This window comes from Sceloporus undulatus, chromosome 8 (genome assembly GCF_019175285.1).
Source record: "Sceloporus undulatus isolate JIND9_A2432 ecotype Alabama chromosome 8, SceUnd_v1.1, whole genome shotgun sequence".
NCBI lineage: Eukaryota > Metazoa > Chordata > Lepidosauria > Squamata > Phrynosomatidae > Sceloporus > Sceloporus undulatus.
This window is the reverse complement of record NC_056529.1, coordinates 26,495,852-26,513,630: the sequence shown is the minus strand read 5'-3', so window position 1 is coordinate 26,513,630 and position 17,779 is coordinate 26,495,852. Positions and strand designations below refer to the sequence as shown.

The 17,779-nt window shown below is 43.7% G+C and overlaps 1 protein-coding gene across 1 annotated transcript in view; it reads right to left on the bottom strand.

Moving 5' to 3' along the window:
- Window positions 1-12,637: 12,637 nt before the first annotated feature.
- Window positions 12,638-17,779, bottom strand: part of CHST12 (carbohydrate sulfotransferase 12) — a 9,401-nt gene continuing 4,259 nt past the window's right edge. The window contains exons 2-3 of the mRNA XM_042438700.1: window positions 15,228-15,371; window positions 12,638-14,016 (exon numbers count right to left, since the gene is read on the bottom strand). Coding sequence (XP_042294634.1) covers window positions 12,659-13,933 — 1,275 coding nt within the window. The 5' untranslated portion in view covers window positions 13,934-14,016; window positions 15,228-15,371 and the 3' untranslated portion in view covers window positions 12,638-12,658. The remainder of the gene's footprint in view (window positions 14,017-15,227; window positions 15,372-17,779) is intronic.

The window sequence follows — 17,779 nt, the reverse complement described above, 5'->3', positions numbered from 1 at the left end:
GGATGGATGATAGACAGACAGAAAGATAGATGGTAGTTAACATATACATAAGTATCATCTCCTGGCCCAGCTGATGGAAAAATCATTCACCCTTGCTTCTGTCTGTCTATTATATATCCAGTCAGTTAGTCCTTTATTGTATTTGACTAAAAGCCATTACAACTCCAAAAAAGCCAATAAAATCCAGTAAGTAAAAGAATATACAAATATACATGTACATCCATGTACAACCTGGCACCCTACAGATGGTCTGGTTGTCTAGGGGAAGATGAGAACTGTAATCCAAAATGTCTGGATGGCTCCAACGATGGAGAAGATAGACCTGCATCTAGCTCTTTTAAACTGGAAGCTCATTCCCTCCCTAAAGGATTGTCCAAGGTGCAGCGGATCATCCAGATTAGAAGATCTTCAACCATTTCAAACATGGGAGACATCTTTACCTGAAATTGGTCACAAGAGAACAAGGGGTTCTTTGAAATTGCTCTTCTGTCTGTCTTCTGTACTCTAGCATGATCAGAAGCTTAAAAAGACTGGTCTGTTCTTTTTGTGCAGAAGAAACAATTTGAAGGCTTGCATGCCATCTAGCAAAGGAATTAGTAGTCAATGGGGTCAACTGTCACAGAGTTCGTGGAAGTGTAGCCCAGATGGCGCCATAGAAGAAGGGATCTTTGTGCTAAACTGGACACCTTGCCATTGGTGCAATAAACAATTGCCTGGCTGGATTTTTTCAAGAGTCAATTGAGAGGCACAGAGATGAAGGATAATAACCCTCTGTCTCCTTTCTCTTGATCACGATTAAGGAGGACACCAACTGGTTGCACTGGAAGGATGAAGATCCCATTTGAGCACATATTAAAGGGTTGCATCACATGGAATACAAATAGCCCTCATATCTTTATGTTTTTGGAATTTCACAGTGTTTGTGTGGTTGCGACACTCCTTCATGGACCATGGCAGAATATTAAGCTCTCCATGCCTGCAGAGACATTGTGGTGTAGTGGTTGGAGGACTGGATTACATCTCTGGAGATCAGGGTTTGAATTCCCGCTTGGCCATGGAAACCACTAGGTCACCTTGGCTGAGTCACAGACTCTCAGCCCCAGAAAACTCTGCAGCAAGTTTGCCTTAGAGTTGCTGTAAGTTGGAAATGACTCAAAGGCACACAACAACAATAACAACTTCACGTCTCCTTCTTCCATCTCCATCTTTCTCAAAGACTTGGATGCCTTTGTTTTCTTGCAGATAACAAGGTTACGCTTGGAAAAGTAAACACTTTCTTAGCTTCTGATGCAAGAAAGTGAGGTGCATGTATAATGCAAAATTAAAAAGGGGGAGAAGGGGGAGGACAGCACTTTCCAGCTAAATAAAAATGAAAACCCATTTATCCCTGCTGTGATATTTCTCTCAAAAAGAGGGAGCCTCAAAGTGTGTGTTTTCTCCTACAAAGGAGAAGCGTCTTCAAAAGTGGAATGGCTTGGATTTTGCTTTTTAAGGGGATCTCAGGGAAATGACAAAGTAACCAATGCTCTCATCCAATTAAAAAGGGTTTATGTTTTGGAAAAAATGCTTTTATCTCATAAAACAACAACAACAACAAAGCAAGCTGTGTTAGCCCATGAGAACAAAACCAAATCCAAAACTACAGGTGGCTAATATCTGTAGGAGCAACTATAAGTCCAGAAAACTGTACAATGGGCTCTTGGTATCTGCTAGGATTTGGTTTCAGAGCCTCAAAATCTATGGATGCTCAAGTCCTATTAAATACAGTGTGCTAGTAAAATCATGTCCCTTATACAAAATGGCAAAATCAAGGTTTGCTTTTGGGTATTTATATTCTCTTTGAATATTTTCATGCTGTGTGTGGTTGCCCTCTTCTGCCCTTAGATGTTTCAATCCAATACAGAGAGAGGCAGGATCTAATAATAATCATCATCATCATCATCATCATCATCATCATCATCTCAGGAAAGTTGCATCTGTGCTGCTGTCTGGTTAGACTAAGTGGCCTCTAGGATCTCTTCCAGTTCAATAATTCAACAAAACAATACAATCTTGACTTGTTTTATCGCCAAGTATCTCCCTATGATATAACTTGCCTGTGTTATATCATTAATAATAATTATAATATTTTATTTATATCCCGCCTTTCCATCAGGATTGAGGCAGCTTACAATAAAGATAAAAAAGCAACAATATAACAATATAAAATAAAGCCCTTGCTAAATCAGAATTCTGCCCCCCAAATTAGGTTTTCCATCAGTCCCCAAATTTCAGTAACGTTGAACTTCAGCTGAGCCTTACATATTGGAAGATCGGCACCCGCATATTACCAGGCGAATGGACAATTTTCTGGTGAAGCTTATGGCATAAATTTCATAATAACCATCTTGAAGTTTTATTATAAATATATGTTGTTATATGCCTAATAAAGGTTGAATGAAGTGAAACGAGTTGAGCATTAAGAAACAGATTTTAAGCATCCAAACAAACAAGGCAAGCAAAATGACGCAGGGAAGAAAGGTTTGGAGTGTGAATGGTTTTCAGTGCCCCATTCTCTCCAATGCTAGATATTTGGGGACTAAAGGACAATTTCATGGCAGGAGAAGTAAGACTTCTTATATGGGGTGAGGACATATATATATCTTATATATGGTGAGAACATTGGCTTCATTGCTCCTCTCGCCCACAGCAACAGCACTATTGTCTTGAATCAATTTTTTTGTTCCTTGGTGGATAGCAACCCATGCCTCCATTTTCTGTCCCCATCTCCTTGTCAACACTACTGCCAGCTTAACAAAAAGAGCTGTTTCTCAGGCATGGATGCGTGCTTTGAAACCAATGCTCCTCACATCAGGGTGTTGCTGTGCATAGCACCGACTTGGCAGGTTGCGCTTGCTGCTGATGCTCTTGGGATTTGAACCTGTGACGTTCGAAAACCAGGGTCTCGGAGTCCCCCGAGGACAGGCAGCCCATCACATCGATCCCATATTCTTCAAGAGGCTTCAGGATCTGCGTGACTCACCCGGCGGCGGAGGACTACGTGGCCGTGGCATTTTGGAAAACAGTTTTTCTTAAACACTTTGACAATATCTATTCATTTTAGTCCCCATCTTGTTTCGCTGCCTGGCTGTTTTGCAGCCGCCTTGCTTCAAATGACTGAAGATTGGCTTGGCAAAATAAGGTCCAAGTCAATTCTTCATTCCCAGTTCTGTGCATGAAATTTTAAAACATTCAGATGAATAAAAGCATGAGATTTGAATGCCCCTCTTCGCCTCAAAATGTTCTTCTAAACACTCCGTGTTGCAGTTGCCACAATCACAAAACTCTCCCCTTCGACGTGAAAAACAATTCTTGCTGTTCTTCAACACTTGCACCAACGACAGCAGAAGATGGCAACTATAAATGAAGAAAACCCTTTTGCATTTAAAAAAACACTTCATCAGGCCAACCGTAAGGCACAAAATACATCACACCAGCTTTCAAAGCTGACAGGTTTCTTCACCAGGCATAGACGTTAAAAGTCATTTTAGGAGAAGAGAGATGACAACGGAGTGATATGCATACATTATAAACATATGCATAAGTTATAAATGCATTAATATTTCAAGCATTTATAAAAATTTAGTACCCAAGGGTGTGCTAGCGGAGAAGCCAAACGGGGCAGAGCCAAACACTGTCTCCCTCTCATTTTCCAATGGCTTTCTTTTTATTCTGCACATGGGTCTGAAGTCTGGGGATGAGGGGCACTGCAATCCAATACATCTAAAGCAGGGCTGCACAACACATGGCCCGGGGGCTACATGCGGCCCACCAAAGGATTTTGGAAGGTGAGGAGATTGAACACTTGCAATGCTCCTCTGCTGCTTGGCTTTCTTTTGAGGAAAGGGCCAGGCAGACATGGACGGAATTAGTATTAATAATATTATTAATGAATTAATTATTTTTTAAATAAAACCTATCCGCGGCCCAAAGAAGTTAACCTATTTTAAATTTTGGCCCCTTCCTACTGCCACGTCGTGCAGGTCAGATCTAAAGGGGTCTGTGTTGCTGAAGACGGGGAAAGGAGGCTGTTTTCATATGGTCTTCTTGCCTGTCCTCCGTCGGTTCCTTCACTCGGCTCCCTGCCGTCAGCAGCAAGACGCCACAAAGTTCATTACGACAATAATGTTTCCACTTGCTCATCGCCCCAGGAGATAAGGGGAATCCAGCGCCTGCTGCCCTTTCCCGCAGCCCTGAAATAGACGCTTTGATTTGGCAGGTTTAAGAAAAAAGGCAATCGCGCTTGCCGCAGCTTTATCAGGATTGCTATAAAAGCCAGTGATGTGCAGTAAGTCTTGCTTTTTTCGCCCCCCACCATGAAAATCCAGTTTGGGAATCACTGCCTTGGCTGGATTCCACACTCTAACAAATGGACCAAATGTTTGCTCCTTAGTTCATCCCAGGGCGAGAGTGATCTTCCACGTCACAATACCAATGAGAGGAATGACAATAACCTCCAAGGCAGATTAAACAGAGATGGAGGACCTTTCCTTAGGACATCCAGAGACTATCAAGGGGGCAAGCAGAGTACAAGAGGAGGAAATGAAGCTGTGATAGTGTGACTTCAGTTTCCGCTATAAGTCTACCAGGCGCCTCCTCCTGCCTTGGTCCCTCTTTGCTTCATCTCCCCAGGCTCTTGCTGACACCTGGAAATTTGTTTTCTGCCAGCCGATCAATGAGAGATGACGCAAAACGTTCTTATGAATCTTATTGCAAGGTGAGACACCAATTCCCCAACACTTCTTAATAAAAGCCGGAGGGGTCTGGACTCAGACACGATGCCATGGCAAGGAGGATGCGGATGAACCTTCCCGGGAGATGGAAACAAGGTTTTCTTATCAGTTGCAATGCCCATGGAGTCTTAAGTGGACAGGACAGCTGGTGAAAAGACCCATTTATTCGTTGTTTATTAGATTCTGCAGCATCAGGAAAACACACAGAGGAATGGAAAAGGCACCCCGCTTTCTAATGCTGCCACACTGCAGAATTAATGCAGTTTGACACTGCTTTAAATGCCCTGGCAATTGAGCTGCCAGACGCCCCAACAGTCAGAAACTATGGGAGCTGAAATACAAATTATCTTGAGGATGAAAGGTTTGGACCCACAGCTAGACCCTCTGAAATGGCCACAGAAATAACATCGGAGACAAAATGTAGGCCTGTAACTCTGACATGGCCACTATGCTTCTCCTGTATGATTTTTAATGTCTTTGTTGCGGCATCAGAGCTCTCTGGCAGAGGCAGATAAATGTATATACATCTTATATATATAAAGATATACGATATCTACACACGCAGATTAGGGTTACTAGATCTTAGGGCCTGGTCCTGCATTTCCAAGTCCCCAGAATATATTGGCAAAGGGGGGGGGGGAGAAACCAAATCTAATGCTAAATCTCTCCATCGCTCTAGTTACAGTGGAATGCAAAGCTCTTGAAGCAATTAGCAGGAAGGAAACAGGGCTGCCAAAAGGGCATTAATGTGCCCAGGTATGTACTGATGCGTTATAATAAAGGCTCTGGCCATTACATTAATGAAACTATTCACTCTATGGCAGGCACACAAAGCTAAAGGATGTACTCTGCCATTGCTAAGGAGTGGAAGGGGACCATTTTCTCAGCTATTAGATTCAGCTATTGATAGGGATACAGCTATTGGAGAGCAGCAAAATGAAAGCACAGTCCCCTAAAATCAAAATTTTGCTCCATCAAATGATTTTCCCCCCCTTGTTCCCAAATTTCTAGCATTGCATGTGAGACTTTGAGAATCGCTCAGGCCTAGAACCCTCCTGTTTGCTCTATTTGCCTTCCCTTGGTCCCTTTGCTTGCCTCCTTTCTTCCAGTGCTTTAAACAATATTTCTAAATGCTCAGCTGAAGATTTAAGTAATGGTAATGTGAGAAATAGGGGGACCGATGCAAAATTTCATTTGGAAGGCAGAAATCTCCTTTAAGAGAGCAGTGTCCTCATTTCGGTCTCCCCGCTATTTACCCTGCAGAGCTTCAGAAATCTTAACTAGTTGCAGTGGGGAACATGGCATTTAAAGCAGAGAGGACAATGTCACATTCATCAATTGAGCATCAAGGGCTCTGGCGCCCGCCTAATTGCACCAGATAAATCTTCAGCATCATGTCCATCACATGCAGGTCAGGAGAGAGGCTTGGGTCGTCTATAGACCTTTATTCTTGTTTTTTCAAGAAGCCCCTGTCATCGCTGAGTGATCTCTCATGCAATGCCTGGCCACCACTGCCTCTGATTTATTCATAAATCATAGGGACCTAGAATTGGAAAGGGCCCCATGGACTGTTGGGTTCAACCCTTTGTTCAATGCAGGGTCTCCAGCTAAAGCATCCCTAGCAAACAACTGTCGAGACTTTTTCGGATGACATCCAGAGATGGAGACCCCAACACCTCTCTCAGCCATTGTCAAGATGTTTCTTCTAATGTTCGATCCAAGATTTATGGATTTGGAGAATAGCATGAGAGGAAGGTGCTGCCCAGAAGTGGAGAATGAGACACAATTTGCTTAAGCAATGATTTCATACCTGTCCTCCAGTTGTTTTGAACTTCAGCTCCCAGAGGCTCCAGACAACTTGGCCAACAGTCAGGAATTGTGGCAATATAGATTGTTATAGTGCAATGCTCCTGTTCAGTTCCAATAGCGCAGTTGTTGTGGAATTGGCCCTAGTGTGATAATCTTCACATTGACCAGTTGAATGGGGGATGAATACCTTACTCGAATGCGCCTTCCAGTAGCCAGAGCTGGAATAGACACTGTCCGGGGATGTCTTTGCTTCTTTTTCGCAAAACAAATCCCAGCTATCATCACACGAGGGCGCCTTCACGCAACCCATTTGTCGCCAGACCCGACTCTGCATGACTCAAGGGTGAGCATCACAAAGTCACACATGAATCATCCCTTCATGTTCAAGTACCTGGGCAAGATAACATCAGGATTGACCCTCATGGACCGCTGCAGTCCTTGACATTCGTGTTACAGCTGGGATAGAGAAACAGAACTTCTCCTCCATGAAGAAGGGAAAAAATTCAATTGGTTAAATAAATATTATTTTACCAAAGTATAACAGGGAAGGAGAGAATTAGTGCAGGGTGTTCCAACAGATTTGATGTAATGAAGTGCAGCGATAATATAATTAAAGCTAATTCCACAGCTCTCTGGCCATTAATTAGATGTTTACATGACACAGAACATTAAATCTGTTCAAGAGACGGAAGCGGACAATCCAGGTACAGAGGAAATACACTGGGAAAATGGAAGATAATGTCTTTAAACACAAGTCCAGGTGGGTTTTACTGTTTTCCCAAGGCCCAAATCTGTCAAGGTGCCAGGCGCACCAAATATGCGGCTGGAAAGCTCCCAAAGGACTGTGCGTCACAGCGCTAAATCGGCTGGTAGGCCGATTGCTGGATGCGCTGATGGAAAAGTTCATATGCCCTAGGATTTTTCCCCTCTTTGGTAGAACGGAAGGAACCGCATGCATGAGCAAATAAAGATGGCTGGGATGCTAGGGAGGCAACGCACAAGGTGCTTACACAAGGAGCCAGTCCTATTAAAAGATAACTCCTTTACGACCCTCTGTTTATATCTGCCAGGATGATCAGCTGTAGCTTCTAAGGTAGGAAGGAAGCTTTCATGTGAAGCCTCTGGAGATAAGAGCTCCAAAGCAGCCGCCATCTAAAGCAGCAAAACAACACAGTCTTCCAAAGCTTTAAAATGCAAACAGATTCATGGCTGGCAGGGAAAGACATAGATTAGAGCCCTCTTGGATCAGAGGCAGGCAATGTTTTCCTCAGTAGCCAGGTCTTTATCGAAGGTATCAATAGCACACCTTCCCACGAACTCAAGGTGCCTTACACAGGGCTGGCTGGGTGTTAGTCTGATGTTTTAAAGACCTCTCCAAAGTGTTGAATTCTAGCTCTCAATATAGGTTCTGCAGCTTGGATTGTTGTTGTTAACTGGTCTCAAGTATACCTCGACTCATGGCGACCCTGTGGATGGAACATCTTCAAGATGTCTTAAGTCTTATAGATCCATGTCCATGACCTCCATAATGGAGTCTATCCATTTGGCATGCGGTCTTCTTCTCTTTCTACTGCCCTCCACCTGATCTAGCATTATTGTCTTTTCCAATGATCCATACCTTCTCATGATGTGGCCAAAATATGACAGCCTCCATTTGATCATCTTGGCTTCCAAGCAGACTTCAGGCTTGATCTGTTCAAGGACCCATTTGCTTGTCCTTTTGGCTATCCGCGGTATCCCTGACACTCTTCTCCAGCACCACATCTCAAATACACTGATTTTCTTCTTGGATAGCCCTTTAAAAGTTCAAACTAAAATCTAGAGCAGATTCATGGCCCCACTAATGGGAGAGCAAACAACTGAACATACATGGCCCTTCCACCATCCCCTAAAGTGTCAAAGCTGGTTAAACTGGTGGTTTTTCTTTCCTGTTAAGGCTCTATGCTGGTTAGGGCTGATGGGAATTGCAGTTAAAAATCATCTAACAGTTGTAGAATTGCCACCTTTGTTCTAGGTCAAGCTGGATGGTACTATGGATAGCCCCAAAATGTGGTCTGAGATGATGCCACCAGAAATCATCTCGGTGGGAGCAAGGTACCTCTCCCTTCTTCTGTCTTCCCATCAAAAGCTGTGCTTGCAAGTCTGAAGGTCTTCCGCTCCTTCTTCTTTTTTGCAGTCCATCATCCTACGTTGACATAAACATGCAAGAGTGTTTAAAAATTAATGGAGCACTTTACAGGATTGCTTTTGATGAAGTGTAAGGCACCTCAAGGGCAATGAGGAGAAGTCTACTTGGCATGACATTGCTACCATCAGATGCCAATGAGGTTTCCCCTTTGGTGGCTCCTACAGAAGGAGAGACAAAAGAAGCAGGAGATGGGGATGCATCCAGTGGAATCCACAGAAGATAGAAGAGACGTGTCTCAAGGGGCTCAAAAGATGGTCTTTCATTTGTCTGTAAATAGTTTAAGAGTCTGTGGTTCAGAAATGTCTGGCATTTGATTCTGAACTGCCTCCAAAGAAGTATACATAGGTGGAAGTGCATTGTGCTTTCCTACTAATAAAACCAATCATATTTTGAGCATCTTGTTTCTTTTGGGTTGACTTTGGGTCAGGCAATGCACAACAAACATTGTGACACAATATTCAGTGTCACTACACGCATCCTTTCATGCAACCTTCAGTGGAATATGGGCGTTGTGCATCGTTCAAAAGAGTACAACTGAAATCATAAGAAAACGCATACATGAGTTTTCTGCAATCATAAGAAAACACATACAAAATACTGACAGTGTTTTGTTCTCGACTAATATGATTCTACAAGGTTCAAAAGGCCTTGGTTAGTCATGAAAGAAAAGCGCTTTGTGCATGCTCAGAGATTCCTTTTCCCTCTTCACTGGCAGGCATGGAGGCAAACCAAACATCCAGACATATAGAAGGCCTAATTGTTGTTGTGTCTTTTTAAAGAAAAGACTTGGAGTACTTTTAAAACCTGTTGATCTTAGCCTTGCATTAAAATCCCAACCACTATCCCCAGCCTTGTCCTCTCCTGTCAGTGACTTCTGGCTCGGGTGCGTTGCACATTCCCACTTGCGTCATGCTGGTTTCGCTGGGTGAGCACTGTTTCCCCTCCCAAAAAAAGAAAAAACCCTCCTGTTTTTCCATGCCAAATACCATCCAAGCGAAACAAGACTCTCTTCCAGACAAGAATTTCTTCCATTCCCTTTGCATTCATGCAGAGGTGGCAAACAACCGGCTACATTTGGGGACTTCCAAGGCAATAAATCTCTCCTTGCTTGTTTTTGCTCCCAAAGCTTGATTTATTTGATCCACTCCAAAGTGGGGGGGGGGACAGGATGAAAGGAAGCTATTGCAGAGAATGGGGAGCACACAGCCTTGGCTCACACCCCAGAACCGGTTCATCCATCCTTGGCTGGAACAAGGGCAATAGATGCCTTTTTTCAAAAGATAAAATAAAACCAACTCCTTCTCTGCCAGAGAATCAATGCATCTAAAAGACAGGAACTCTCTCTCTCCTGGGCTTCTTTAACTGCACAAAACTGTTATGTGACCAGAACTAGTGGGATTTCTACATTTGCAGGTTTTGTCTTGGCCCATATTAATAGACTCCTGACTCCCGTAATAGACTCCTGCCTATCCTGTTCGATTCCATGTGAAGCCCAATGAAGGAGGGGAAAAATGCTTAGGGTTTCCACATTTCTTTCCCTTTAGCAACCCGTTTTGCTCCAGTTGGGACATTCCTGCCTTTTTTTTCCTGGCTTCCGCACTCATGAGCCTTGAAAGGAATTTATATTCCTGGTTGGAAGGCAGCTAGGTTGGCACGCGACACTTATTTTTCCTGGCTCTGCTGAATGGCTCAACCCTCCTCTTAAAAAGGAAAAAAAAGGACACAAAATAAATGACAAATGAACGTTTGACTGCATTTAAATTCTTCAGTCGATTCATTGCAAATGTATCCAACTGCTTCCCTTCGTTGTCTGCCTCTTGGTTTGGGGTGTCATAAAAAGGCAGCAAACTATTAGGCATTTAATTTATTTAATTCAATTTTTCATTTCTTACTCATGGGGTTTTCTGCTCAGGTGCCAAAATAATGGGCCTGGATCTGGATAGCATTGCCTCTTGAATAGGCGGCAGCATTTTGTACTACAATTGTTAGTACAGTACTTCTGTGCCTTGAATGGCCCCATTAATATCCATGGCCCAACGTTATTAGTTTGGAAATGCCTAGATCTCAACCTCTTCCAGAAATTCAAAGTCTTACTACTGAGGCTGAAGGTGATCATATTTGGATCAATCCTTTTATATTACTTGTTTTGCCATGCCTGACAAAGTGCTTTACTCTTCCCATACCACATCAAGGCAACTTGGGCTGCATCTGCATTGCAGAATTAATGCAGATTGACACAACTTCAGCTGCCGTGGCTAAATGCCATGCAGTTCTAGGATTTGTAGTTTTGATATTTAGCCTTCTCTGTCCAAGAACTCCAGTGCCGAAACAAGCTACAAATCCCAGGATTTCATAGCATGGAGCCATGGCAGTGAAAGAGGTGTCAAACTGCATTATTTCTGCAGTGCAGATGAGACCAAGATTAGACCAACTAGCCCAATAAGGCTGTTCTAATCTTTAGTAACCAAGAATTAATAGCTGAGGCCTACAAAAACACATTAAAAACAATGATAAAGAGGCAAAGCTGACATGTGTATGAATTACTACTCCCTTAACCACATCTTCCCAAAACCTCTCCACCTGAGGCTGAGATCTGGACAGGCAAAGGCTACCAATGGATCATGTAATGTGTTGTGAAGTGCTGTTGTCTGTACATAATAATTTTGTTGGATAGAAATACACACACACAGTCCCCACAGCTGAGCCAGAGTGTGGCGCATACACCATACGGGTTGCCTGGATTCGATTTTAAAAGACATCTTGGAGCTCTCAGTTTGATCTCTATCAACAAAAGATGAAACACATTTGTTCTCTGACAAGCCAGTGAAGTGCGGATGGAAAAACATCCCAGTCGCCAGGATTTAGAACAGGGGTCAGAAATCTTTTACCCTCCAGATGTTTCGGCCTAGAGCTCCCATCAAGGGAAGGGATCATGGGAGCTATAGACCAGCTATAACATCAATTAACATGTACAGTCAGCCCTCTATATCTGTGGATTCTTTATCCACACAATCCATGGCTTGAATATATTCCATATATATATATATATATATATATATATATATATATATATATTCCTTGATTTTACTATTTTATATAAGAAACACCATTGTATTTAGTGGAACTTGAGCATCCATGGATTTTGATATCCAGGGAGTCCTGGAACCAAATCCCAGCAGATACTAAGGGCCCACTGTATTGCTCACTGACTGCAACAACAATAGTATCCCTTTCCTCTTTTGCCATCCCAGTGGGAATTATGTGAACCTTCAGGGGTTGCTGGACTGCAGTTCCCAGCAGTCCTCACTACTGGCAATACTGGGTCTTCCAGCCCCAAGGACCCCCATGAGTCTCATCTCTGGGCTGCAATAAAGAGAACCACTGACAAGGTGCAATCATAGGCCTGTGGTAGATATATTAAATAACGGCACAGAAGCAACATGGGATAGTAAACCCTTTTACTCTCCCTTTTCCACACCAGGATCCGTATTAAATATTTCAATATATTAATTCTTCTTTCTTTTACTTTCCATTTTTTTCTTTAAAAAAATGCACTTCATAAAAAGCAAGCATCCAAAAATAGGAACACGGCTGGTGGAATGGACCAGCTCATGTCCTAATGGCAAAATGAAAGTGGGCTAGTTTCGATACAAAACAGGACAACCGGAGGAGAAAAAGGAACACCCCTCGACGGAAGATTCATGGATCTCAAACTCAAACAACCAGGTTGTACAACAAAACAGTAGAAAAAAAGGGCACTTGAGTGTGCCACCATCCGCAGAAGGACTCTTGTGTTTAAAATAAAAATAGAGGGGCTCTTTTAGTATTTTGGATGCTCTTTTCCCACTTCCCACCCTCCCACCCACCATCATCCCCAGCTCCATCTTCTTCAATTGTTAAGCAAGTTTTCTGGCTTGGGATATCCAAAGAGGACAAAGTCGGCCTCATACAACTTGTACAACTGTTGTCTCCATGCCAATGGGATTTTGGCAAACCAGTCCTCCTCCCAGCTGCTGGCTGTCCTGTTCCGATAGCTAGGAGGAAAACGGAGGAGATGGTCCACCTTGAGGAGTTGCAGGAGGTGGGCCGCGTCTTCATCCAACGTCTCCAGTTTGCCAACAAAGTCATATTCTATCTGGCAGGGGTGGCACAAGCGGTAGACCTGCCTCCAGTGTTCGTTGAAAGGGGCCATTTTCTCTGTCCGTGGGTCCAGCAAGTACTGGATGAAATCTGAGAAGGAGACCCGGAGGCCTGACTCAAAGGCCTGACTCACCGAAGTCGGGAGGCTGGTATAGTTTGAGTAAAGCTTCAGCATGGGGACAGCGAAGCGTCGGTAGAATTCCTCATTCTCCAGCTCAAATTTGCTGCGGAAGGCCGAAATGAGCCGGACAAAGGGGTCTCGGACGAAGAGGAACTTGGTGTACTTTTTCAGCTTGATCTTCATGAGGTGCCGGGAGAACTTGCCGTAGCGGCGCCAGAACTTGTTGAAGGTGAAGTGGGTGCTGGTGTTGTGGACATGCTCCCGGGGAATGTCCAAGGGGTCAGCATAAGGGATGCCTTGGTCCATCAAGCTCTCGCTCAGCACAATCATCACCCGCTTCCAATTGGTGCAGGCCACTTTGGGGACGTAGCAGTAGATGACCCCATGGCGGTCATCCACAATGAGGTGGTTGAGCTCGTAGTTGGGGATGTCGTCGAACGACCGCTCCTTGGTTGGGAAGGTGAAGCTAGAATTGGCACATAACTCCCGCAAGGTCCTCCGCCTCTCAGCCTGAAGCTTCTCTTGGTCTAGGATCTGGCTGGCATCCCGGGTGGACCAGTCGTAGCCTCTGACATTCTCCTCCAAGTTGTCTACGGCGGGCCGGACAGAAACATGCAAAGGAGGCGGCTCTGTCCTTCGACTGAGCTTGGCCAAGCTCTGTTTCAAGTCAGAGTTCAAGAGCTTCTCCAAGAATTCATCCACCTCCGACAAAGAGTCCTGCCTGTCCCCTTGTACAACGGTGGGGAGCACCCCATGAGGCCTCGAAAGGGTGGTATGGAGGTAGAGGTGAGCTGTGCCCACGTTGTCCCAATACACAATGATCAGGAGGATCATGAAGAGGGAGCCCACCACCACCGAAAGGCGGAAGAGCCGTGCTTTGGTCATCCTGGCATGCGATGCCATGAGCTACTCCATGCTGAGCTTACCTCCAGCCGGAGCGGAAAAAGCTGAAAGCCAACATGGCTCTTTGTGGCACAGTCAGGATTCTGCAAGGGGAGCAAACAGAAAATTAAACTATGTTCCCAGACAAAACTGTCAGATGGGAGGAAGGGGGAAAGAGAAAGATAGCAAATGAACACAGGGGATGGAACACATTTAAAGCTGAAGCATCCAGAAACGAAATGATTTAAGTTACAGGCTGAGTGTCCCTTATCCGAAATGCTTGGGACCAGAAATGTTTTGGATTTTGGATTTTTTATTTTTTGGATCTCAGAATACTTATATTTGCATATCCGTACACAATGAGATATCTTGGAGATGGGACCCAGGTTTCAACACAAAATTCATTTGTGTTTCATATACACATATACACCCACTGGATGACTTTGGGCAAGTCACACTCTCTCAGCCTCAGAGGATGGCAATGGCAATCCCACCTCTAGAGAAACTTGTCATGAAAACCTTATGATAGGTTCCCCTCCTTGGAAGTTAGAACTAAAATCCAGAATGGAGTCAATTGTATTTATTGTTATGTGGGAATTACTATGTTGTTTTCTTTAAGGGAGGGAGAGGATAGTGAGATTCATTTTTATATTGTATTAATTTTATAATGCTGTAAGCCACCTTGATCGTATTGGAGAGGTGGGATATAAATATATTATTATTTATTATTACCCCCCGATACCATTGCCACTGCACTGCAGAAATAATGCAGTTTGATGCAACTTTCGCTGCCATGGCTCAATGCTATTCTGGGGTTTATAGTTCTGTGAAACGTTTTGCCTTCTCTGCCCTTCCCATTCCTAGTCTTCTGATTTATTGACTTTGGTCTCTGGGCCGCAACAAACTACAAATCTCAAGATCCCATATCCTCAAGCCGTGGCGATGAAAGCAGTGTCAAGCTGGGTTATTTCTGCAGGCAGGGTTTTAATTTTAAAACAAAACAAAACAACCCGATGCCCATTTTCCACGGAGTCTCCTGCCAACATAGGATGCCAAAGAACACATATCCAAAGGGTGGGGAAAAAAACTGTTTCCTTTTTTTTTTTAAGTATGGCAGTAAAGCAAAAAAACCAACAGCTCAAAGGGGCTATTTTCATCAAGTGGGTGAGCTAGACAAGAACAGGCATGAAAAAAGGATGCAACCCATGGGCAAGATTGCATCCCGGGGTATAACTACCATCACCCCATATTTGTTATTAATAACTAATAAGGAAGAAATAACTCTCCAAGATCTGAGAGCATTGCTCAGACCTACCTGGAATCTGCTTGCCAAACATGTGGCCTCCAACCGCTGAGCAATAGCGAAGAGATAGTCGCTGTCCCAAGGTAAGTTCAGAGGCTGCAAGCTTCGATCCTCCTGGCCGACCTCCAATATTCAAGCCATGATACTACACTGGCTCTTTATGCCATGCAACCCAGTGGAAAAAAACAGAGAGAAATCATTTTCACTTGCATCCAGTCAATAAATCCCTATGCCTTGCCATGATTTGCTTTCATTAAGCACTTTGAAAGCAGGCTTTCTTCAGATGCCATCTGAACGGTTCTGATGCCCTATGGCCAAATGATGCAAACTTCTGGTTTCTTAAAATGGGTGACGGCAAGAAATAGCATGCCTCCAAAATCAACGGAGGGTGCCAGTTCTTGTTTGTGGCTGAAAACAACCCTTATGAAACAAGCCTTTTGCAAAAAGGAGTCTGTGGTTACGAAAGGAACTTTTCTCCTCCACCGTTTCTCCCTCTTCTTCTGCCTGGGCCGGCCTCCTTTGCAAAGCTCACACATGCCTCTGTGTCCCCTTTCTGGGAAGGAGGCGCATGACATGTGAGGCTCAGCTGGTTCCAAGGAGCAAAGCCAAAAAAGCCAAATATCATTTCATAGGAGCATGGCCAACTTGGAATACCAAAGAGCAGCAGAAAATGCAACCCTCCCAATACACAGCCCGGTCCTCTCCCTGGTTTTAGGCTCACTACAACCCTGCAAGGTGGGCCAGTCTAGAATGATAGTCTTAGCATCATCCGACACATCAAATGGCAGGATGGGGATTTGTGTTTGGCTGTCTCCAGTTTGAGTCCAAAATAGTGTCCGCTACACTACAAGAAACCAGAACTACCTATTTTCATCTCCACCACCTTAATTTCCCCAGTGAGACCAAGGGTGCATCTTCACTATAGAAATAATGCAGTTTGACCCAATTTTAAGTGCTATCGCTCCTATAGAATCCTGGGATTTGTAGTTTTACAAGGTCTTTAGCCTTCTTTGCCCTTCCCATTCCTAGTCATCGTCTGATTTCTTGACTTCAGTCTCCATTTGTGATCAATGTTTGATCCAAGGCGTGCGAAATCCATACCATGCCCAAGATGCTCCAGACCAAACAACCTGAAGTGATTGAAAGTTTGTTTTTGGTTTTTCTGGGGGGAAATGATGGTTCAAGAGTTAAACAGGGCTTGGTAGGACCTAGAACCAATTTAAAAAGCCAACTGCTGTTGCTAGGGTTTCTTAGGACCTGGCCCATGGGAATCTGAAGGGTTGCAGACCTCAGAAACAGTCTTGAGGAAGGCACAAGGCTACCCTTTGCCCATCTGTGCGCTAACCAATGCTCCACACTGCCTTTCCTATGCTTCCCAGTCTAGGGAAAGAGAGAGCTTCATGCATCGGACCTTCCCCCCTCTCATTGAATGTGATAAAGACAGACTGTTTGCAGTCACTAGGCTGCAAAAATACAGAGCTGATGGATTCGCTCAGGCATTTTTCCTCCATCTGAGAGAAATTCATCAGTGATGTTGGGAGAAAAATATGTAAACAGATAGTGCAAAGCAGAACCGTTTCTGGCATTGGGAGTCGGCAACAAGAACCACATCTGTTTTGGGAAAGAATACAAACTGACCACATTTGTCAGGTTGTAGCATCAGGAGGAAAACACTGAGCTGATAAACATTTCATGCGCCAAAGCCCTTGAGGCACATGTTGACCTCACAGACATATCGTTCTAAAGTGGAGACAGGCAACCGGACACCTTCCACATGCTTTGGACTACAATTCCCAAAAGCCACAGCCAGCATGGCACAGGAGTTAAATCCCCACTCAGGCATAGAAATGGGTAAGTCACACTCTCTCAGCCTCACAAGAAAACAAACCCTCTCTGGCCTTGTTCTCACTACCTTTTAAACTGGATTGCAAATTGGTTTGAACTGGTTTAAATGACCATGGTTCGCACTTGAACCGAATCGCTGAAGCGATTTCATAAAAATGCACTGGAGCGGATTTAAGACTGAATGTGGCATGTGTCTGTGCATGTTTTCATATGCTCAGTGTGTTAAAATTAGCATCTTAACAGTTTTCAAATACATTGCTTTGTTTAAAAAAAATTAAAGGTCTTAAAAACGTATACACAACTTCAGCTAATGATAATTTCTAAATGAATCTTTGTAGAAATCTTTAGATGTTGCACAAGCCGCACTTAGTATACATTCCATTGATCTTTACCCTTCTAAAGGAATAGTTCGACTCTGTTGAAATAAACATTTTGAGTTACTTCTACACGCTGAACGGCCATCATAGTTCTCTTTCATCCCAAAGCTATGGTAGTAATTTCTAGCAATGAAAATATTACAAACTTGTGGACAAGCTGCATTCTTAGGTATTTCCAAATTTGCAAGAAAGCCTGTTGAAGGTGTGAACTAAGATGAGACCTTGCGGAGTTTTAGTTTCAAACCAGTCAAGTCTCACATAGTTTAAGCCATTGCAAAATGTTCCAGTTTAGGGTTTTTTTTCCTCCCACATCGCTGGTACAGCAAATGTAGACATGCAAAC